The sequence below is a fragment of the Felis catus genome, chromosome B4, assembly GCF_018350175.1.
Source record: "Felis catus isolate Fca126 chromosome B4, F.catus_Fca126_mat1.0, whole genome shotgun sequence".
Classification (NCBI taxonomy): domain Eukaryota; kingdom Metazoa; phylum Chordata; class Mammalia; order Carnivora; family Felidae; genus Felis; species Felis catus.
The window spans coordinates 69,875,208-69,893,528 of record NC_058374.1 but is presented as its reverse complement, the minus strand read 5'-3'; the positions used below and the strand labels follow the sequence as shown (position 1 = coordinate 69,893,528).

At 35.2% G+C, this 18,321-nt stretch overlaps 1 protein-coding gene across 8 annotated transcripts in view; it reads right to left on the bottom strand.

Annotated features, from left to right (window-relative positions):
- PPHLN1 (periphilin 1) overlaps positions 1-18,321 on the bottom strand; it is a 142,417-nt gene that overhangs the window by 57,814 nt on the left and 66,282 nt on the right. For 6 of the 8 annotated variants that reach the window (XM_011283878.3, XM_019834831.3, XM_011283875.3 and 3 more), the window contains 3 exons: positions 18,026-18,082; positions 15,266-15,345; positions 12,537-12,656 (listed from right to left, as the gene is read on the bottom strand). In XM_011283878.3, the coding sequence (XP_011282180.1) occupies positions 12,537-12,656; positions 15,266-15,345; positions 18,026-18,082 (257 nt within the window). The remainder of the gene's footprint in view (positions 1-12,536; positions 12,657-15,265; positions 15,346-18,025; positions 18,083-18,321) is intronic. The other 2 variants (XM_006933619.4, XM_006933622.4) reach the window with 1 other exon arrangement.

The window sequence follows — 18,321 nt, the reverse complement described above, 5'->3', positions numbered from 1 at the left end:
AATCACAAGGCATACAAAGAAAGAAGAAAGTCCCATTTGAAGGAAAAAATAAATCAATAGAAACTGTCTCTGAAACAGACCTAACAACAGGTCTACCAGAAAATAAATTTTAAACTATGGTCTCAGGAAGCCTGGCTGGCTTAGTTGATAAAACATGCAACTCTTTTTTTTTTTTTTTTTAAGTTTATTTATTTATTTTTAGAGACAGAGGGAGAAGGGGAGGGGCAGAGAGGGGGAGGGAGAGAATCTCAAACAGGCTCCACACTGTCAGCACATAGCCTGATTCGGGGCTTGAATCCACAAACCATGAAACCATGACCTGAGCCAAAACCAGCTTAACTGACTGAGCCACCCAGGCACCCCAAGCATGCAACTCTTGATCTCAGGGCTGTAGGTTCAATCCCCATGTTGGGTGTAGAGATTACTTAAAAATAAAATCTAAAAAAACACAACACAACAAAACTACTGTCTCCAATTGCTCAAAGAACTAAAGAATGTTGTGAAGAAAGCCAAGAAAATGTGTGAACAAAACAGAAATACCAAAGAAGAGACAGAAAACCTAAAAAGACACCTAAAAGAAATCACAAAGCTAGAAAGTACAATAGCTGAAATGAAAATTTTTCTACAGGGATTCAAAGGCAGATTTGAGTAGGCAGAAGAATCAGTGAACTTGCAATGGAAATTATGGAGTCTGAGAAACAAAATGAAAGAAGATTAAAGAAAGGTGAACAGAGCCTAAGGAATCTGTTGGGACACCACCAAGTGGACCAAAATATGTACTATGGGAGTCCTAGAAGAGGAAAGTAGCAGAAAATATTTGAATAAATAATGGTTAAAAACTTCAAATCTGATGGACGACTTAAATATAAACATCCAAAGAAGCTTAACAAAACCTAAGTTAGGTGAACTCAAGACTCACACCAAAATACATCATAATCAGATTTTCAAAAGACAAAGAAAAGAGAGACTCTTGAAAGCAGTGAAAAGCAAACTCATCATATACAAGAAAAAAATCATTTTCTCATACACGGAAGGTAAAAAAAAAATAGATTTCTCATCAGAAACTTTGAAGGCAATATTACAGTAGGCCCATATTCAAAGTACAGTTGATCCTGAACAACATGGTGATTGGAGGGCTAACCCAGTCAAAAATCCTTTTATCCTTTTATAACTTTTGACTCTCCAAAATCAACTAATAGCCTACTGTTAATCAGATGCCTTAATGACACAAACTGTCAATTAGCACATATTTTGTAAGTTATATGTATTATATACTGTATTCTTATAATACCTAATTCTTATAACAACTTTTTTTTTTTGTATTTCTATGCTATACGGTTTGTCTGTGAGCCTTTTCAAATTGATGCAAATCTCCTGAGGCACCTGAGTTGCTCAGTCGATTGAGCATCTGACTCTTCATTTCAACTCTGGTCATGCTCTCATGGTTTATGAGTTTGAGCCCTGCAATGGGCTCTGTGCCAACAGCACAGGGCCTGCTTGGGATTCTCTGTCTCCCTCTCTCTCTGCCTCTCCCCCTCTCTCTCTTGCTCTCTCTCAAAAATAAGTAAAAATAGACATTTAAATTGTTACAAATCTAGGGGCGCCTGGGTGGCGCAGTCGGTTAAGCGTCCGACTTCAGCCAGGTCACGATCTCGCGGTCTGCGAGTTCGAGCCCCGCGTCGGGCTCTGGGTTGATGGCTCAGAGCCTGGAGCCTGCTTCCGATTCTGTGTCTCCCTCTCTCTCTGCCCCTCCCCCGTTCATGCTCTGTCTCTCTCTGTCCCAAAAATAAACGTTGAAAATAAATAAATAAATAAATAAATTGTTACAAATCTCCAAAGTGTCTTCCAACACACTTATTGAAAAATATCCACATGTAAGTGGACCTGTGCAGTTCAAAGCCATGTTGTTCAAGAATCAACTGTAATAAAAGAAAAACTGTCAACTGAGATTCCTTTATCCAACAAAACTATCCTTGAAAAAAGGGTAAGAAATCAAGCCATTTTCAGATTAACAAAAGTTCAGGGAGTTTATGACTAAATCTGCCCTGCAAGAAATGCTCGAGGGGATCCTCCAAGGTGAAATGAATGTACACTAGGCAGTAATTTGAAGTCTTTCAGAGAAATAAAGATCTCAATAAAGATAAATACCTGGACAATTATAAAAATATTACTGTACCAATGCTTTGCAATTGTTTTTTTGTTTTGTTTTGTTTTCTACACATGATTTAAGAGACTAATACATTTAAAGGACACTATTGGTGTAAAAGCTAGTACTACTATAACCTTGGTTTATAACTCCAAATCTTGTTTTCTAGATAACTTAAGAGACTACTGCATTTAAAACAATTATTAGTATTAGTTCACGTTTTGGGGATGCAATGAATCAAGATGTAATTTTGTGATAGCAATAGCCAAAAGGCATGGAGATGGAGCTGGAAAGGAACAGAATTTTTGTATGTTATTGAACTTAAGCTGATATAAATACAAATTAGTGTTATAACTTTAGGATGCAAATGTAATCTTCATGGTAACCATAAAGAAAATAGGTACAGGATATACACAATGGGCACCTGGGTGGCTCAGCCAGTTAAGCATCTGACTCTTGATTTCGGCTCAGGTCATCTCACAATCGTGAGAACAAGTCCTGCATCAGGATCTGTGCTGAGTATGGAGCCTGCTTTAGATTCTCTCTCTCCCTCTCAACCTAACTTTACAACTTAAGGAACTAGAAAAACAGAAAAATCATAACTAAACCAAAAGATACCAAAAGGAAAGAAATATTAAAGGAAATAAATATTACATATTTTTAAAAGAATATATATAAAAGGAAATTAAGAAGGAACTTAAAAATTTCACTGCCTACCAAAGAACAAAACAAAACTCAATTAAAAACAAAAGAAACCAGAATGCAGGAAATGAGGGACAAAAAAGCTACAGGGCATACAGAAAACAAACAGCTCAATGACAGAAGTTGAGTCCCTTCTTCTCAGTAATTATTTAATGGATTAAACCTTCCAATCAAAGGGCAGAGGTTGGCAGAGTAGATAAAAACACATGATCCAACTACATAATGTCTATAAGAGACTTACTTTAGACTCAAAGACACAAACATGTTGAAAGCAAAAGGATACAAAAAGATAGCCCATACAAATAATAACTGTAAGAAAGTAGGTGTGGCTATATTCATATCAGACAAAACAGACTTTATGTCAAAAAAAGGTTATAAGAGACAAGAGTATATTAATAAAAGGTCCAATACAGCAAGAAGATATAACAACTATAAACATCTATGGACCTAAGAATAGACCATCAAAATATATGAAGCAAAAATCTGAAAGAAATGGAGAAATAAAAGTTATACAGTAATAACTGGAGACTTCAATACCCTTGTCACAGTAATGGACAGAAAAACCAGATATAAGGTAGTGAAACAGAGGACTTAAACAATATACAAAGTAGATCTAACAGACATACAAGAAACACTCTACCCAACAACAGAATACATTCTTCTCAGGCGCAGGAGACATTTGCCAGGATAGACTATGTGTTAGGCCACATACTAAATGTCAATGGATTTAAAAAGTAAACTGGAAAATGCACAAAATTTTGGAAATTTAAGAACACACCTTTAAACAATAGACCAAAGAAGAAATTATATTGAAAGCAGGAAATGCTTAAGAAACAAATGAAAATACCATGTACAAAAACTTATGAGAAGTAGCAAAGCAGTGCTAAGGGAGAAATTAATGTCTATAAACACTTATATTAAACAAGAATGAATTCAAATCAACAACCTAACTTTACAACTTAAGGAACTAGAAAAACAGAAAAATCAGAACTAAACCCAAAGATACCAGAAGGAAAGAAATATTAAAGATTAGAGCAGAGATAAATGAAGTAGATAGAAAACAAAAGAAAAAAAAAAAAAGAAACCAAAAGTTGGTTCTTCAAAAAGATCAACAAAATTGACAAACCTTTAGTTAGATGGACTAAGAGAAGACTCCAATTACTAAAATCAGAAATAAAAGTGGGAACATTACTACCAATCCTACAGAAATAAAAAGAATTATTAAGAGAGTACTATGAACAAGTGCATGCTGACAAAAAGGATAACCTAGGTAAAATGGAAAAATTCCTAGAAACACAAAACCTACCAAAACTAAATCAAGAAGAAATATAAAACCTAAACAGACTTGTAACTTGTAAGGAAACTGAATCAGTAATCAAAATCCTCCCAGCAAAGAAAAGCCATGGACCCTTATGGCTTCACCGGTAAGTTCTACTAAACATATAAAGAACTAATACCAAGCTGGGCGCCTGGGTAGCTCAGTCAGTTAAGCTTCTGACTTTGGCTCAGGTCATGATCTCGAGGTTTGTGGGTTTGAGCCTTGGGTCAGGCCCTGTGCTGACAGCTTAGAGCCCGAAGCCTGCTTCAGATTCTGTCTCCCGTACTCTCTCTACCCCTCTCCCACTCACAATATGTCTCTCGCTGTCTCTCAAAATTAAATGTTAAAAAAATAGTAATAATAATAAATTAATAAAGAACTAATACCAAGCCTTTAAAAACTCTTCCAAAACTGAAGAGGAAGGAATTCTTCCTAACTCATTCTATGAGGACATTACCCTGATACAAAGCCAGACAAAGACACTACAACAACAAACAGTCCAATATCCCTTAGGAACACTGATGCAAAAATATCTCAACAAGACACTAGCACAAGGAATTCAGTAGCATAAATTCAGCAGCATATTAAAAGGATTATATACATCATTACCAAGTGGCATTTATGCCTGAAATGCAAGGGATGGTTTAATATAGGAAAACTAATGAGTGTAATACTCCACATCATCAGAATAAAGGGAAAAAGCTACATGATCATCTCAATTGATACAGAAAAAGTATCTGACAAAATTTAACACTTTTTCATGATGAAACACTCAACAAACTAGGAATAGAAGTAAACCATCTCAAAATAATAAAAGTCATATATGAAAAAACTACAGCGAACATCACACTTGATACTGAAAGGCTAAAAGATTTTTCTTTAAAATCATGAACAAAGCAAGGATGCTTGCTTTCATCACTTCTATGCAAAACAGTACTGGGAGTTTTAGCCACAGTTAGGGGAGGGGGGGTGGTAGGAAAGGAGAAGAAAGGAAAGGTACGCAAATTAGAAAGGAATAAGTAAAATTATCTCTGTTTGCAGATATGACCTTATATGTAGAAAACCCTAAAGATTATGCACACACACCCTGATAAATGAATTCAGCAAAGTAGCAAGGTACAAACTCAGCACACAAAAATTAATTGTGTTTCTATAGATGAACAATGGAATTATCTGAAAAGGAAATTACAAAACAATTCCATTTACAATAGTATCAAACAGAATAAAATACTTAGGAACTGGGGTGCCTGGGTGGCTCAGTCAGTTAAGCATCCAACTTTTGATTTTGGCTCAGGTCATGATCTCATGGTTTGTGAGTTCAAGCCCTGCATTTTCCTTCTCCCTCTCTCTCTCTGCCCCTCCCATGCTCTCTCTCTCTCAAAAAAATAAAATAAAATAAAATAAAATAAAATAAAATAAAATAAAATAAAATAAAATAAAATAAAATAAAATAAAATAAAATAAAACAAACAAAGAAACAAACAAAAACAACTTAGGAATTAACCATGGAGATGAAAAACTTGTATAATGAAAACAACAAAAACACTGCTGAAAGAAGACATAAATAAATGGAAACACATCCCACGTTCACACAATGAAAGACAGTATTGTTAAAATGTCAATACCATCCAAAGCAATGTACAGATTCAAGGCAATCCCTACCAAAATCCCAATGGGATTTTCTGCAGAAATTAAAACAAAACAAAACAAAAAAAACCCAACTCTACAAAAATTTGTAAGGAATCTCATGGGACTCTAGATAAGCAAAATAAACCTTGAAAAAAAAAAAGAGCAAAAGTAGAAGACCTATACTTCCTATTTCAAAACTTACTACCAAGGTCCATTAATCAAATCAGTGTAATACTGGCATACAGACAGATATATATAGAACAGAGAGTCCAGAAATAAGTCTTCTTACATACGTCAAATGATTTTTAACAAAGATACCAAGACCATTCAATGGGAAAAATACAGTCTTTTCAACAAGTGAAACTGGGAATACTGGATATCCACATGCAAAAGAATGAAGCTGGATCCTTACCTAACACCATCTACAAAAATTAACTCACAATGGATCAAGGACCTAAATGTAGGACCGAAAACAATAAAACTCTTAGAAGAAAACATAGGACAAAAGCTTCATGACTTTAGCTTTGCCAATGATTTCTTCTACAGGACACCAAAGGCACAGGTAACCAAACAGAGAGAGAGAGAGAAAGAAAGAGAAAAAACTTGGACTTACTGAAAAATGTAACATTTTGCTTATTAAATAACACCATCAACAGAATAAAAAAGTAACCCACAGAATGGGAGAAATATCTGTAAATCATGTATCTGATAAGGGGGATTAATATCTAGAATTTATAGGCAACTTCTAAAACTCAACAACAATGAAACAAATAACTAAAAAATGAACAATGAACTTGAATTTACATTTCTTCTAAGGAGATATATGAATGGCCACTAAGTACAAGAAAAATGCTCAACATCACTAATCATTAGGGAAATGTAAATCAAAACTACAATGAGATACCACCTCATATCCATTAGGGTGACTACTAGCAAAAAACAAACAAACAGACAAAAAAAACCCAGAAAACTACAACTGATAGTGAGGATGTAGATAATTAGGACCCTTGTGCACTGTTGGTGGGAATGTAAAATGGTATAGTCACTGTGGAAAACAATATGGCAGTTCCTCAAAAATTAAAAATACAATTACCATATGATATAGCAATTCCACTTCTGAATACCTATCCAAAATAACTAAAAGCAGGGTCTTGAAGATAGGTGTACACCCATGCTCATAGCAGCATTATTCACAAAGCTAAAATGTAGAAGCAACCCACGTTATCTATTGACAGATAAATGAATAAGCAAAATGTGGTACATATACACAATGGAATATTGTTCAGCCTTAATAAGGAAAGAAATTCTGTAATATGCTATAACACGGATGACGCTTGAAGACATTATGCTAAATGAAATAGCCAATCACAAAAGACAAATACTGTATGAACCACTTCTATGAGATACTTAGAGTAGTCAAAATCTTAATGACAGAAAACATAATGGTGGTTGCCAGGGGTTGGGAGAATAAACTGATAAATTGCTTTAGGGAGTTATCATTTAATGGGTATAGTTTTACTTTTACAAGGTGAAAAGAGTTAGGAGGATGAACGGTGGATGGCTATACAATAATACTAATGTATTTAATACCACTGAGCTATACCCTTGTTAACAATGGTTAAGATGATAAATTTTTATGTATTTAAGATAGAAATCCCAGTATCAGTATCAGGTTTCTAATACCAAGTTAACAATTAGATTTGAATGATGTTAAGGAAATTGGATTACTTAGACAACCAGTGTTCTGACTAAAACCCAAGATCAAAATCTGCCACTAGATTCCATTTTAGTTAAGTTAATGCAAAAAACAAAACAAAACAAAAAAACCTGTTGAAGTTTAAAACACACTGAAGATAGAAATTTCAGGCTTTATCATAATTCTAGGCCTACACACAAAAATATAAATTGATGAGCATAGAAAGCACATCAGAGCAGATAGACGTTTTTAGAAAACAAGAAGAAAAAATAAATTGACACTAAAAGGGCTTATTAACAAATTATATATAATTATACAATTATATAATTAGATATGTATTTTTCAAGGTACTGTAGAGGGAAAACAAGACAAGTGCTTGAGATACATTCAGTGTATATTTAACAAGTACAAACAATATTTTTAATAAGGGCAATAATGACCTTTAATAAGGGCATCCATGACCACAAAAGCAGCATAAATTTTAAAACAGGAAGGGAAAGAAAGACCTTGATTCTTATCTCAAACACTACTGATTCCACTGAATTAATATGAATTTGAAAGAGGACTATTAAAGATAGGTATTCTACAATGGAGAAAGTAAGCAGATACTGAAGTAGAAAATGACACTTTACATGTGGAAAAACATAAATCATATTTTCACATTTAAGTAAGAAAAATGTCAAAATTTTCTTCTATAGGAAGAAGCAACTGTTCTACTGGGACATTCTAAGAGCCCCAAGTAATTTGCTTTTCATTCTGATAGCCAAAAGCTAAACTCCGATGGCCATTTGTTTGAGGATCGTAAATTATGTCTCTACAAAACTTGACTGTAAGCTCCTAGACAGCTAGGATGGTGTCTCTAATGCAGTGTTTGACATAAGTAGATGCAGAATGAATACTTAGCAAATTTAAATAAGCTATGAGAAAGCCAGTATGGTATTATTTTCTGAAAATATGTAACTTAAAGTACTAATCCTAAAATATGTACTGTGAAAAATTTCATAGTCAAGTCTGCTAAATTATGTAAATTTTATTATCCATCTTCCTTTCACAGACCACTGATGAGCATATTAACATATTAAAATCCCTGAAAAGTGTTGCAATATCAAAGTAACCTTTTTTTTTTTTTTTAAAGTTTATTTATTTTGAGAGAGCGTGAAAGAGTGCAAGAGAGGGAGGGGGAGAGTGAGAGAGGGACAGAGAGAATCCAAGCAGGCTCTGCACCTACAGTGCTGAGTCTGACTTAGGGCTCAAACCCAAGGGCCTCAAAGCCAAGAACTGTGAGATCATGACCTAGGCCAAAATCAAGAGTCAGATGTTTAACTGACTGAACCACCCAGACACCCCTAACGTACCTCTTTCAAATCTAGCATTTCCCAAACATACTGGCTAATAGAATATTTTCTTCCCCTCAGATCATTAAGACTCTTTAGAATTACTATTCTATCAAATACTTCAGGAAATCTCTATTAGAGCCCAAAAGGTAAAAGTATAAAGCTGAACAGCAGATTGAATTACAACATTCCTGAATGGTTAAGCATATCACTGAATGTATCTTCAATTTCACTGAACTTTCGGTAAATTACATGGTCTCCCAAATTGTTTAAAACTATAGTCACAGCAGCAAGAGAAGATAAACTGGAAAGCTAAATATTTAATCTGTCCTTAGTCATAAAAATAAATCTACACAATGTTTCTGAAGTACATGGACCATTACTTAATAAGTAACATGAAGGAGCACCTGGGTGGCTTAGTCAGTAGAGTGAGGGGCTCTTGATCTCAGCTTTTGAGTTAGAGCCCCATATTGGGTGTAGAAATTACTTAAAAAAAAATAAAATCTTAAAAAAAACCCAAATTTTATAAAATAAAAATACTGCCACAACTACATTTAAACACACACACACACACACACACACACACACACACACACAGAGTACTATGCCAATGTCTTTCTTCGCATCAAAGCCTTTTTTCCTTATAGTTTATTCTACCTAATCAGATATGAGTTTACAAAATTAAAGTCAAAATTCTATTTCTTAGGGCACCTGGGTGTCTCAGTCGGTTAAGTATCTGACTTCAGCTCAGATCATAATCTCATGGTTCACAGATTTGAGCCCCATGTCTGCAATGACAGTGCAAAGCCTGCTTGGAATTCTCTCTCTCTCTCTCTCTCTCTCTCTCTCTCTCTCTCTCTCTCTGCACTTCCCCACTCATGCTTTCTCTCTCTCTCAAAATAAATGAACTTAAAAACTTTTTTTTAATTACTTAAAAAAAATTCTATTTCTCAAAAAGCACAGATCACTGAAATGAGTAACTAACAACTGCCTGAGAACAGAGGTTACTTACTATCTGAGCAAAACTTTAATAAGATATGGTGGGATCAAGTTCTTTTGTTTAATGACTTTTTTTAAGCAGGCTTCACACCCAGTGTGGAGCCAATGTGGGGCTTGAATTCAGGATCCTGTGATCAAGACCTGAGCTGAGATCAAGAGTCCAACATTCAACAAACTGAGTCACCCAGGTGTCCTACGGGATTAAGTTTTTAAATAAAAGAACAATAGTACCATAAAAATTTCCCAGCTGCTTTATTTCCAGTATAAGAAAGTATCACTATAACTTGAAAAACATTTTAGACAGGGCTATAAATTGATGCTGCTGCTCAAGTCAACATTAATGATGGAAGCACCTGGGTGGCTCAGTCAGTTAAGCGTCTGACTTTGGCTCACGTCATGATCTCATGGTCAGTGAGTTCGAGCCCTGCACTGGGCTCTATGCTGACAGCTCAGAGCCTAGAGCCTACTTTAGATTCTATGTCTCCTTCTCTCTCTGCCCCTTCCTTACTCACGCTCTGTCTCTCAAAAATGAATAAACGCTAAAAGAAAAAAATTTTTTTTAAAGACATTAATGATGTACACCATGTAACAAACATAATAAAGAGATCTCAACCCTACTCTCACTCACCTTGCCTTTGGTCCAACAAAAGACTGTGACTGGCCTATGACTCCACTTACAGGGAGCTCTTGATTACTTATTAGTTACTTATTAATTATCTCTTTATTACTTGTTAGCTTCTTATTAATGCAAAACCTAGCAAATTCGGTTCATATTTTAAGAGAAAAAATAAGGAGGTTAAAAAGACCCAATGTGACTGACTATTCAGTCAAGATCCATTCAAACAATGATGAAAGAACAGAAGTATTTAAAACCTAGGGCAGGTTGACAGTGAGGACTATTTATTATTATTTTTTAATTAAGAGACATAAAAAATGATGGGGGGGAAAGGGTGCCTGGGTGGCTCAGTCAGTTGAGCTTCCAACTCTTAATTTCAGTTCAGGCCATGGTCCCAGGGTCAGGGGACCCAGCCCTGCATCGGGCTCTGTGCTGAGCACAGACCCTGCTTGGGATTCTCTCTCTCTCCCCAACAAGCCCAACCCTCTCCTCCTCTCCTCTGCTGGTGCTCTTTCTCTCTCTCTCTCTTAAAAAAAAAAAAAAAAAAAAAAAGTGATGGGGGTGATGAATATATCTTAATAAAGCCTTGCTAATTGAAGGGTATTAAACAAACAAGAAAACAGAATTTTTGGAAGTTTTAAAATCCTGAGAAAAATTATCAGTTCTCTAAAATAGCAATTTTGAGTATATAGATTAATATAAAATCCACTATTGTAATTATTAAAGAATATAAACAAAATGGCCCTGTTAAATTACTTTATTGTTCATGCTTTAAAATTGTGCTGAAAAGGTGCCAAAAAGGAACAGCTAAATCGTGTTGATACATATTTACTTAAGAATACGTATAGGAGTGCCTGGATGGCTCAGTTGGGTACGTGTCTGACTCTTGATTTTGGCTCAAGTTGTGATCTCACGGTCCTGAGATAGAGCCAGATGTCAGGCTCTGAGCTGGGCATGGAACCTGCTTATGATTCTCTCTCTCCCTCTGCCTCTGCCTCTCCCCTGCACACTCTCATGCATGCATTCTCTCACTCAAAAAAAAAAAAAAAAAAGACACATAAATATCTACTTTAATAGGTACAATAACAAGGAAACCTTGACCTACTTAAGAACAATTGATATCTAAATGACAAATCAGCATTTGAAAAATGAAAGGCTTTATTTGTGTAAGCACTGATAGAGTCTATACTGGTTTGTACTTTCTATGAGCAGTGTACATTATTACTCTGGAAACAATGTTTGTAGGTATACAAAGATTTATGTAGGTACATGAGTTTTATATCAAATTCCATTGCTTGATCCATTTTATCAAAGAACTTTCTAATAAAGGTATCTTAAAATTTATTGAAAAGCCAGAAATTTCCAAATCTATGTAACTGGTCATGGTACAGAGATTTTTATATTTTCTGCATATCATGCCAAAATAATCTTAGACCAACATTTGAATTGAAAAGCTTAATTTTGCCAATGAAACATCTACATTTCCCTATTAGAGAGGTTACAAGTTATACAGAGAAGTTTGAGTTCATTTTCAAATATTTTAATGCAAAGATTCATGAATAGTATTCTTTGGACCCAAAAATGCTCTCATCTTTTGGTACTCAAAACTCACCAAAGGTCATAGGTAACCCAACAATGAATAATTCCATTTCTTGAGATATTTATGAGATAATTTGCAGAGAAATAGCATGTAATATAAATACAGTCCAAGATCTAAGGTCTAAACAGATTTTTGCTCTGAATTCGCTGGTTATGACTAGTGGCTTAGCATGATTTCAAGAGATACTTTTAACAAAAAAAAAAATAAAAGAAAATAAAAATAAAAGAAGCTTATATATAATGCATTCTCCTTATATTCCATATTTATACTATTTTCTCACTTCTAAACTACCAGAGAAATTCAGATATAGTACAATTACTGAACACAGAGTCATTCATAATCATACTATTACTCTGTGTGGTACACGTTAATAATTCATGAGGGTTTTCCCCGTATGTGTTTTGCAGAACTAGAACAAACCAAATATTTCCCACCCATAATTTAAAATCCAGACAAAACTCTTTATGTGAAACCTAAAAGGGACATTATGCCTTACCTCATACTCAGAAATTTCAGGTAAGTTACTCTCATCTGCCTTTTCCAGCTTTTCAGCAGCCCACTTGCTTGCAGCCTCAGCAAGTTCCTTTTCAGTTAGCCGACTGGGTTTGTCTAACACCTAATAAAAACAGAAGCACAGTTCTATTACAATCCTCAAAAGCATTTAAACTTCAAATACATCAAGAAGTACATCCCACTTAACTTATAATTATGTAAGCCTCCAAATGTATATAGAGAACAAGTACATCTTTTATTTGCTTTTTCAAAAATATTCAACATAGAATTTCTCTAAGTAGCAATTCCTTTTGGACATACAGAATAGATCTGACTTCTAATTTCATTTACATAGAGCTTTAAAAATTCATCTTAAAGAACAAAAAAATTAATATACTAATAGTATTTGAAATACACAGGACATCATACTGATTTAAATTTTGTATCTTTATTATATTCAATGAAATAAATAATGCCAAAATGTCATCAAGGTGAATTCCTAATTAATACAGTAGAAAAGTCAGACATGCTATTTTCATAATTTATAATAATTTACATAAATCATACTCTTTACACAAAATTTATACACTTAAATTTCATTTTTTGATATTTCCACTGCTTCCCTTCTTCAACCATATATAATATTAAACAATGTATGGAATTTGGAGTTACAGGATTTGAATGCCAGCTTCATCACTTGCTAGATAAATGATTTTATATGCATAATTAATGACACTGCGAAGCCTTGGTTTCCACATTTACAAAACAGGTATTAATAATATTCAGTTTTACAAAGTAGTTGTGAGAATCAAGAGAAGTAACAGACCTGAGAGTACCTATCACTAGTGCTTCGTACTTCAGGTTTTTTTTTGTTTCCATATTCACTGTTACAAATCAGTTATAGTAAAACATTTGAAGAAGATCAATCAGTTCATGAGGTCAATATAAAAATGAAGAAAATAAATCGTTTTTTTCTGGATCACCTGATTCCCACAATACTGTTTACAGGCCTATGCTACAGACTAAGATATAAAAATTCCAAGCTAAAGGGGCACCTGGGTGGCTCAGTGGATTAAGCATCCGACTCTTCAACTTTTTTCATCACTGTTTTACAGTTTTCAGTGTAAAGGTATTTCACCTCCTTGGCTAAATTTATTCCTAAGTACTTTACTCTTTTTGATGCTACTGTAAATGGGACTATTTTCTTTCTTTCTTTCTTTTTTTTTTTTTTTTTAGCATTTATTTATTTTTAATAGACAGAAAGAGACAGAGGATAAGCAGGGGAGGAGCAGAAAGAGAGGGAGACACAGAATCTGAGGTAGGCTCCAGGCTCTGAGCTGTCAGCACAGAGCCCTACTTGGGGCTCAAACTCACAAATCGCGAGATCATGACCTAGGCCAAACTCAGGCGCTTAACTGACTGAGCCACCCAGGTGCTCTGGGAATATTTTCTTCTCTTTTTTATAGTTTATAACTGGTGTACAGAAATGCAACTTTTGCATATTGATTTTGTATCCTGCAACTTTACCGAATTTATGTATTAGTTCTAACAGCTTTTTGGTGGAGTCTTTAAGAGTTTTCTATATATAATGTCACCTGCAAAACAAAAAAAGTCTTACTTCTCCCTTCTCAATTTGGATGTTTTTTAATATCTTTTTCTTACCTAACTGTTATGGGTAGGATTTCCAGTCATATGTTGGTTAGAAGTGGCAATAGTGGGCCAACTGTCTTGTTCTTGATCTCAAGGAAAAGCTTTCAGCTTTTCACCACAGAGTATGATGTTAGCTCTGGCTTGCGATATCAGGCCTTTATTATGTTGAGGTTCTATTCCTCTATACACAGTTTGTTCAGAGGTTTTATCATGAATGGATGTTGAATTTTGTCAAATGCTATTTTTTTGCATTTATTGAGATGATCATATATTTTTATCCTTCATTTTGCTGATGCAATATATCACACTGCTTGATTTGTGGGTAATTCATCATCCTTGTATCCCTGGAATAAATCCCATATGATCATGGTGTACGCTACTTTTAATGTGCTGTTGAATTTGGTTTGGCAGTATTTTGGTTGAAGATTTCCACATGTACATTCTCAGAGATACTGGCCTATAATTTTCTTTTCTCGTACTGTTCTTGTCTGGTTTTGGTAGAAAGGTAATGCTGGCCTCAAAATGAGCCTAGAAGTATTACCTCCTCTTCTATTTTTTAGAAGAGTTTGGGAAGGATTAGTATTCTTGAAATGTTTGAAAGAACCAGTGAAATAATTTGAGAAAATTATTTAACTTCTGAGCCTTTTCTATAAAATGGATCTAACTACTTATACCATGGGATTTCTGTATGCATACAAAAAATATATATATTAAAATATAACTAGAATCAAGTAGTTATACAATAAGTGTTAGGTCTCTGCCTTACTCATGTCTCCCAAAATAAAAGCACAGTCCCATCAAATATGCCCTATGTGAATATTCATCCCCATCTTGTTATGGTCAAGATGCGCAATGGCTGAAGTACCAATTTTAGCATAATCTGTGGAAAAAAAGTCTTTGAGAAAACTGCTCATTTATTTTGATAGCTACCTTCAAGTTGTGGTTACTTAAGATTCAAATATTTAAATGCAGCAAATTATCCTCATTAGGTTTGACAGTAAAGAATAAAAGCACCTGTACCAGACAGTCCATCTCGTTTACTTTGTAATTCCTCTTTAAACTGATTTTTAAAATATAACAAACCTTTGATGAAGGAACTGCTGAAGAACTTGAGGGTGAAGTGTCTCTTGATGTTTTTAAAGACTGAACAGGTCTCTCTTTACCTGTTTAAGAAAACATAAAATGCAATTTTCTAGCTCATTTGTTTTCAATTAGAGTGACTTTGTAATTGAATAAATGAGAGGGGGCGTCATAAATTCATTTTAGCAGTGAAGTCTTCATTACATTATTAAGTTAAATCTGTTAATACCTAAGTCCACCTATCTCTTTCCAGGGCTGTGCACCATAAGAAATTTCAAATAACCTAGAACCAATGGACATCATATTTGGCAATTCAGGCCATATCAAGGCCAGTTAGCCAACACAGAACCACTGAGAAGACCTCCAGAATGGCAAAAGACTAAACTCATAAATGCTTCCTCCTCCAAGTTCCTAAAAGCTAACTTTTATCACAGTAAAAATTCAAGAGTAGTTATTATATAAATACCACAAAGAGAACTAGCTAATTAAATGACAGCTCAAAGCAAGGGGTATGTAGAGAAATATAGCAGATATTTCCTGAAATGTTTAGTTTAAAAAATGAAAACTAGAAAAATTATAATATGGAGCACCAATCCAATGCCTGGTATGAATGAGTACCCAAATATTTGTTAAGTGGTTAAAAATAAATCTGTGTGAGATAATCATTACCCTTTATCTTCAGTCACTATAGACACTAATGTAGTGTTATATATATATCATCATTTTTATAGAAACTGAAGCCAGAAACTAGATTTAAACAATAGTACTTTAGTCAGTTCAACAACACAGAAAATTGTTTTAGTTAAATATAATCATAAAAATAACGATGAGCTGTTACTGATACAAAAACATTTCATTAAACTATTTGTATGTGTCAAATATAAATTTTCTGCTCTACATTGCTAAGAAAACTGACAAAATTAAACTGCAGAGAAAAGGAGAAGGTGCCACTAAGTTTGGAGTGACATGGAAGCTGGTCAAGACTAGACAGTGGGTTAGGGCCAAGAAAGCAGTCAAGAGCAAAAGCAAAGACAAAATGACCTTGAAACTGAGGCAAAGCCAGCTTCAGTCACAAAGCCTCTTAAGCTCTTCCTGCCATGGTCAAGATTGCTAAGTAAGAGCCTAAAGGCTCAAGGGCAATAGTGAATAACATCTCTTTCCAATGTCCTACAAACCTGGAAAGCGTTTCACTGCAGGCACTTCTCTCACCTCCCCAGGGACATCTGGTAATTTTTTACTGTCACCAGTGGTAGAGTGCCATTGGCACACAATAAGTAGAGGCTGAGGATGTTGCCAGAACACCCTACAAATGCACAAAACAACATCTCCCAACAAAGAATTATCCAGCCTCAAATGTCAACAGTGCCAAGGATGAGAATGCCTGCTCTAGGCACAGTATTCTACCTCTGAGACTCCAACAGTCTTATAAAAGACGTTAATCCTAGAATCTTTTAACTTGTGATGTTAAGAGGCTTTCACAATAAAATCATTTTAAAAATTCTTGTAGACCTTAAAAACCAAAAAATACCAACCATCCCTACATCCCAAAATGATTAAGAACACGGTTTATTTAGTCATTTTCTACTGTATTTCCATTGCATATGGCAAATTCCACATCATATTGTGACAGTGTCGGTCTATTCCACTGCACCAAAAGCTCCAAGTATCATAGCTTATTTCTGAATAGCCAGGGCCTACCTCGTTCAAGTCCTTTAAGAAAACAGTAAGTCAAAAATTAGGTGAAAAGATAAATTATTTTTCTACCCTTAGGATACAGTGACCTCCCCATTCTATTAAGATAAGCAATTCCTTGAAAGAAGTTGAGGGCTTGACCAATCAGCACAGCAAACTATGCTAATTAAAGGCGTATTTATAGGCTCTCAATTCTGACACAAAGCTAGACATGGAACAAGCAGCTGTTAATCTCTTACTCAGCAAAATCTGACAAACACGAAATCAGCACTGCGGGTATGTCAATTACAGTACCAAATGTAGTCTTAGGATCTTCCCAGATTATAGCTGCATTAAGGGCTAATTTAAGCAGATTTCAACCAATTTCAGTGTGCAGAAGCAAAGAATACTGAAGGGTAGAGCAAGTGGTAGATCATATCTCCACATCTACTCATATATACCTGTTGCATGAAGGGCAGGGACAGGCAAGAAGCAAAGAATAAAGAAAAAGGATGCTACAACAGAAAGAACACAGAAAAGGTAAAAAGAAATTCTCTGATCCTCCTGTTATCAGGTCCTATGTGTCAATGGTTTGTTTATTCTACAGATCTCCATCTCCTTTGAGGTAGCTATTCCTGACCAGGAATGGCTAGGCCAGACAACCAACTCACATATTCCCTCCATATCCTACTACCTATATCTATTACTATTAAATTCTGGGGGCACCTGGGTGGCTCAGTTAAGTGTCCGACTTTAGCTCAGGTCATGATCTCATAGTTTGTGAGAACCCCATGTCAGGCTCTGTGCTCACAGCTCAGCGCCTGGTGAGCTCAGAGCCTAGAACCTGCTTCAGATTCTGTTTCTCCCTCTCTCTCTGTCCCTCCCCTGCTCACGTCTATGTGGTGTGTGTGTGTGTGTGTGTGTGTGTGTGTGTGTGTCTCAAAAATAAATAAACATTAAAAAACATTTTAATTCTGGTTCCAACTAAAGACTAATGGAGCAGTTATACACTTTTCCCATTTCTGTAACCTCTTTCAGTTCAAGTCCCCCACCCCTTCACAATCCCAAATCAAAATCTAGCTCAAAACTCACCTCTTTCTGGATTTCCTTCATTCTGCCGTTTGTAGGAGGCACCAGCACGGATGGACTCTAGGGAAAGGTGGGCAAGGAGGAATTAACACCAGCACCTCTGTGCCCAGGAGGGACAAGAGAAGAACCCAGAAGTAGGAGTGATGAGAACAGGAACTTCTGAGTATTTGCTGGTGACCCTAAACCCTTTCTTTTCTACCCTGCCTTCAAATTGGGCTGCCTGAGCAACAGCCACTGAAGAGTAAGAACAAACAGGAGAAAATTTCTGTTTTTAAGATCAGAAGCTAATTGGGTATAAT